The sequence below is a fragment of the Lolium rigidum genome, chromosome 6, assembly GCF_022539505.1.
Source record: "Lolium rigidum isolate FL_2022 chromosome 6, APGP_CSIRO_Lrig_0.1, whole genome shotgun sequence".
NCBI classification, from domain to species: domain Eukaryota; kingdom Viridiplantae; phylum Streptophyta; class Magnoliopsida; order Poales; family Poaceae; genus Lolium; species Lolium rigidum.
In genome coordinates this window covers 16,025,417-16,031,682 of record NC_061513.1, presented here as the reverse complement: position 1 = coordinate 16,031,682, position 6,266 = coordinate 16,025,417, and the positions used below count along the sequence as shown (strand labels likewise).

At 43.5% G+C, this 6,266-nt stretch overlaps 1 protein-coding gene across 2 annotated transcripts; it reads left to right on the top strand.

The window, feature by feature from the left end:
* Positions 1 to 395: 395 nt before the first annotated feature.
* On the top strand, positions 396 to 5,546 carry LOC124667727 (vacuolar fusion protein MON1 homolog). 2 transcript variants are annotated; one of them, XM_047204982.1, is made up of 15 exons: positions 396 to 785; positions 1,597 to 1,676; positions 1,782 to 1,853; positions 1,965 to 2,004; positions 2,121 to 2,222; positions 2,332 to 2,453; positions 2,552 to 2,684; positions 3,232 to 3,323; positions 3,402 to 3,483; positions 3,659 to 3,723; positions 3,840 to 4,097; positions 4,176 to 4,267; positions 5,121 to 5,185; positions 5,274 to 5,365; positions 5,452 to 5,546. In XM_047204982.1, the coding sequence occupies exons 1-15, from the start codon at positions 396 to 398 to the stop codon at positions 5,480 to 5,482; spliced, it is 1,716 nt and encodes a 571-aa protein (XP_047060938.1). In that variant the 3' UTR covers positions 5,483 to 5,546. The 2 variants fall into 2 exon arrangements, with proteins under 2 accessions (XP_047060938.1, XP_047060939.1); XM_047204983.1 differs by having other exon boundaries at positions 5,274 to 5,378.
* The last annotated feature ends 720 nt before the right edge of the window (positions 5,547 to 6,266 follow it).

Sequence of the window (6,266 nt, the reverse complement as noted above, 5' to 3'; positions counted from 1 at the left end):
CCAGCGGACGAGCCATTTACATCCTGACGCACACGGCTCGTGTCGGCTGGCGCGAAGGAGTTCTGCTGGGGGGCTACACGAACCAGAGCAAGAGAAGAGAAAACGAATCGGTATCATGGCATTTTAGTGTATTATGTATTTTCGGGAGGGTAAAACGGTCCAAAAAAGTGTCGGACGACGGAAACAATCCTCCCTTTATTATTAGGTATAGATCTAGCCAAGTCGATCTCAAAAAAATAAAAAGTAAAATCTAGCCGAGTCCAGACTCCCACCAACGAATATCGAATGCAGCCAACGGGTCAAACCAAACCAGCCGGTTAACCCGACTCCATAGATCCATCTCCCTTCTTCCTCTCCAGCACTCTAGCCAGCCTCCCACTCCTCTCTCCGCGGCCATGGAGCCCGATCCGAGCCCCGATCCCGCCCCCGCCCCCGCCGCCGACGAGGCCAGCACCGCCCTCTCCGCCCTCTCCCTCCGCGCCGCCGCCGACCTGCCCCCGGACTTCGCCGCCCCCGAGATCGACGAGGACGACGACGACGAGGGGTACGCCACGGCCGCGTCCAGGGGCGGCAGCAGCACCGCCGCCTGGAAGGAGGAGATGGAGGGGCTCGAGGAGGACGCCTACGGGGACGCCGGCCCGCCCAGCCCCAGCAGCAGCGGCTACGCCGGCGAGCGGGGCAGCAGCCTCGCCTCCAGCGGCATCGAGGAGGAGCCCGACGCCGCCACCCCGCCCCACGCGCCTGGCGCCGAGGACTGGGCGCGCGGCAAGAAGCATGCCGACGAGGTCCTCGCAATCAAATTCGCTCCCTCTCTTTTCTTTTGTTATGTTACGCTCGCAACATTGTTTTCCGTGATGTGCCTGCTTCGGTTGTCTATCTAATGGAAAAAATAATTCACCGCTCAATTCATCCGTCGTCAGTCGTTAGTGTTGACAACATCAAGTAACTTTAGTTCTGAATTCTGATGCATATTCATGCTCACTGCTCCGTGTTGCTCCCAATCTGCTTCGACCATGTATATATGCTCTCTGACATAGTGAAGTTATCTATCTAGTAGCGTGTAGCTATTTTTTTTAAAGGTGTTCTTTTAATTAGGGGAAAATATGTTGCTGACATTCACCCATAGCCGCTTCCAGCATGCAGGCTCGAACCGAGCCTTGCAACACCACATAGCTCGCTCCTCTACCACTAATCTGAGCAATGTCATGCGATATTGTCATCTCGGATGACAGCAGGCTGAACCCCAGAATTTGATTCAGAAATGTAGCTTGCGTGTATGTTGAGCTTTAGCCATCCTATGTCTGGCACTTTCCAGCACTCTTCCACTTTATTGTCTTGCCCAAAATCCTCCAGGTTATCTGCATTCACCAGTGCCACTGTGTTTATGTAATTTTGGCACTGATGCTCCTGCACACTGTTTAGTATCTACAGATCTAAATATTACCAAATTGCTTGAATAGAATATTCAACGACTTCGTTCTGTACTTGCCTCTTGGTATCTTTGGTGGCACTCGAATGAATTTTGAATTTGCTCCAACCTGACTGCTGGATGTGTAGGTGCTGTGTCACCCTGACTCTGCTCATTAATGTTTTCAGGATGATGCTTCAGCTTCATGGAGGAAGAGGAAAAAACATTTCTTCATTTTGAGCAATTCTGGCAAGCCAATATACTCTAGGTAGTAAAATCACTTGGGCAACAGAAATTTATGACGTAGTTTACCAGGAACGGCGCAGTTTCTTAAGAAAAACAATAACTCAGCATGTTATTCGTAAACTTTCAGGTATGGAGATGAGCACAAGTTAGCTGGGTTTTCTGCTACACTACAAGCGATAGTTTCCTTTGTCGAGAACAGGTATGCAGTTCCGTTTTTGGTGATTGCAGTGATTTAGATTTTTCTTCCTTCACTTTCTCATGTGGGCTGTGCTGAAATTTTCCTCTTGGTGACCTTTTTGTTTTCATCCAGTGCTGACCATATCAAATTTGTTAGAGCTGGAAAACACCAGGCCAGATGCCCTTCCTTTTCTGAAATTTACAGTTTTCTTTTAATCTAATTTCAGAAGGAAAACCTCTTTGTGTGCTAACTATAATATTCTAAGTTGTTTTTACACTGTCCTTTCAGATAGTTTTCCTTGTCAAAGGTCCAATTTATTTAGTGTGTATAAGCTGCACTGAAGAGTCGTTTGAAGGATTGAGGGGCCAACTAGAGCTCATGTATGGTCAGGTGCTTCCACTGTTGCATTCATCTTAACACATTTGTACTTTGTGCAATTTTTTTACTGCAGTTGTACGTACTACTTTATCCATTCTTATCCTGATTTCTCTGTCTGCAGATGTTGCTTATTTTGACAAAGTCAGTCAACAGGTGCTTTGAGAAGAATCCTAAGTTTGATATGGCACCACTGCTCGGTGGCACAGATGCAGTTTTCCTATCCCTTATACGTGCATTCAGCTGGTCAGTTTGTTTCCTTATCCTTTCCATGACACTCATGTATGCTGTATACGTTGTAGACTTTAATGCTTAAACTGAAATCTTATTGAACCGTTCTTCAGGAATCCTGCTACATTTCTTCATGCATACACATGCCTTCCCCTTGCCCAACCAACAAGGCAGGCTGCTAGCGCAGTCTTGCAGGACATTGCTGATTCAGGAGTTCTGTTTGCACTGTTGATGTGTGAGCACAAGGTTAGTCCAATTTCCTGTCAAGAATTTTTCCTTTTTCATTAGTGTACTGGAATCTTGCTTCTTTGTTATGGTGTGGCACTCTTTCTATTATAATTACTTTTGAACACTATTTAGGTGCCACTTGAACTATCTTGAGGTTGGTACAGCAAGGGCATAAAACTTATGTTATTGTTAGTCAGTCAGTTTTATCTTTTACCATATCCAAAGTGATATGCCACACCTCTTAGAAGTTTTGTACCAACCTTGCAATTTGTGTTCTTTGGTATCACCATATCATAAATTTCATAAATTTATGATCTCTCCTGTAATCAACAGCTTTTGTGTTCTTTAACTTAACAAAGGGCACCAATACAATTATAGATTGCTTCTTAATCACGCTACCATTTGTTATATGTGTTTCTGGCATCCCATCATGAGGCCCATAACTTTACCCATGCCACATATTCCACTTGTTAGTGCTAGCCTTTGGATATGTTCAACATAAATCATTTATTTTCTTTAGTCTTCTGCGTTCATGTTTCTGAGTCACATTGTTGGTTAATTTCAGGTAATTAGTCTTGTGGGAGCACAAAAGGCAACATTGCATCCCGATGATATTTTACTACTTGCAAATTTCATATTGTCCTCTGAATCTTTTAGGTAATCATGACATGTTCTCTGAGATGAAAAGCCTTGGTCTAGAACCACTCTTCTTAATGTTTTATCTGTTTATTGCAGAACTTCGGAGTCTTTCTCACCCATTTGCTTGCCAAGATACAATTCTATGGCCTTCCTATACGCTTACGTTCATTTCTTTGATGTGAGTAAAATATGTGCATGCAAACTCAATTCAGCGTTTCGACAATATCTTCATTATGAGCATCATGATATGCATGTCTGACGGTCCCAATGGAAACTGAAGTTTTGTATGCAATTAACTTTTTATTTAGCATCGGGAAATTCTATCAGATTAACTAATCTTTTCTCCATGGCAGGAAAATACATACGTGACTCTTCTTACTCCGAGATCAGATGCCTTTTATGACTTGAAAGATTCAAGGTGAGCTGCACAATAAAATGTCCAAGACATGCTTTAAATATTACAAGATGCTGAGTGTGTTCTTCCTAACACATATATGGAACTGAGAGAATTATTCTTCTGTGAACAATGTGTAGGGCCCGCATTCAGGATGTTCTATTGAAATCAAATGTCCTTCTTGAAGTCCAAAGGTCTTTGCATGAGAATGTACTGCGTGTCGAAGATGTCCCAGTGGATCTTTCTTCTCAACCTACATCTCCGCCTGCACAGTCTTCTGAAATGGCAATTGGTGGACCAGCTGGACTTTGGCATTTTATATACAAAAGTGTCAATCTTGACCAGTATGTATCGTCCGAGTTTGCGTTGCCCATAAAGAGTCCAAAGGAACAGAAGAGGTATTGTATATTGATGACTATACAGTATTTATTTCTGTATTAGTGAACCATCTTTGAGACAAAACCTGTTGTTTACAGATTGTACAAGGCTTATCAAAAGTTCTATGCTTCAATGCATGATAAGGCAACTGGCCCCCACAGGACTCAATTCAGACGAGATGAAGATTATGGTGAGTTACCCATGGGTAGCAGCGCTCAACGACTCATTTGTCGTGTTCTAAAAAAACATTGACATATGAAATAATTTTAGCTAGTTCCCTCTGTGAGCTATTATGCTTATTTAGTTTTTTTTTGTGTAGCTTTTTATAATGCATAGAATCTCTCATAGCCAATTAACCTCTAATAAATGTTTTTGGGATATTGATATGTTCTCATAAAAGTGCGAAAAAAAGACTACAAAAACTATGAATTAACAGAAAGATATAAATATATTATTTGAATATTTGATTAAGTTGCACATATGTTCCCCCAAATATGTGATATAGATTGAACTATGCCACTACAGTTGAACGGGAAACCATTTTAACTTCTTATTCTGCTTGCTTCTTATTCTGCTTGCTGTATGAGTCCTAGACCAACATAGCTTCTTATCCAAATGACATAATTGTGTGATATCAACTTCTGCAAGCATACAGAACACCGTTCTGAAACAATGCAGATTGTGCCTCTATCTGTTTATATGACAGGATTTTAAATGTCAGTGTATATGGTAATATTTTTTGTCGTGCTTCTCTTTTGTTCATTACCGTGAAACTAGTTTGTGTAAACACCTAAAAGGACAGAGGTAGAGAATTACAACCATCAGAGAAATAGTAATATCATCCATCCTGTTCATGTGCCCATGTGCATGCAAACTACTAGCTGTTATGATGCACCAGGTAAGTCACTTGCTGCAGTAGTTGTGGTTCTGTGGCATTAGTGTCCTACTAGTCGTTATTAGGTTCTTGAATTTGCTAGCTTTAGGGTCATAATATTCATTACTGTGATATATTTACAATTTAAATAATTGTCCTTCCGTTGCAGTGTTATTTTGCTGGATAACCCAAGATTTTGAGCTGTATGCGGCCTTTCATCCATTGGCTGACAAGGTTGGTGTCTGGCTACCTGCTACATTCAGTTTAGGGATGGGATTAATGCACCCAGTAAATCTTACTTTGGGTACATGTATTTTTGCAGACACAAGCTATCAAGACATGCAATCGAGTATGCCAATGGATCAGGGATGTAGAAAACAAAGTGTTCGTATACGGAGAAAGCACCCTTGCCTGGTGATACTTTGATGTAAATTCATATACTCTATTGTTATCTTCTATCGAGTTTTTTCATGATTTATGTACTCATTATACCGACACAGGCAATACCATCACTGTTGGGGAGATATGTGAGGCTTTAGGTTTGTCTCTGTAACATTCTCGCAATACTTATATTCATGATCATGGTTCAGGACAATTTCAAGCCTTTATTTTTTTTTCTATCTCGTTGCTGTGGTTGGAGCCATTTCTAGTTCCTTTTTATGCCCGCCCTGGAACCGGAAGCATGTACAATGAATACAGAGTATTCAGTTTGAAATGAAAATCACAGAAAATTAGGTGACATTTGCTTGTGTTGAGAACGTCGGTAATAGCAGTCACCTCAGCTAGTCTGAAAGCACACCAGTTTACAATAGCATCAACGAAGGAGAATTTCACCTTACAATAGCATCAGCAAACAGAAAATGTTGAGGACGGATGTGAGAAACTAATGGGTCGACCATGGCGAACCCATGGAAGCTCCAGAGCCTGAGGGCGCCGATATCATGGCGTTAGTCAGTGCTTGCGCCTGCGGTGGGTTGCGCCACCTTGGCAGGGGCCCTGCCACCAGCAGGTTCTGCAGCAGAGGCCCGGCCTCCATCACCGCCTGCACCAGGCGCCCCCTCGGCGGCAGCGGCCTCTTGGCCGCCAGCAGGTCAAGCTGCGCCGCCACTGCACCTCTCCTATTCACCATGGCCGCAGCGTGACCCACAGAGGATGGCTGGGCTGAGTGGGAATTACCGAGGGCGACTGGCATCTTGGTCGCCAGCTGCGTCGGTGCTGCAGCGACTGGATGCTCGTTGATGGCTGCAGCTTGAGGCACAATGGATGGCACGAGCAAGGCTGAGCGATGGACGTCCACCGGGGATGAGGACGCCAG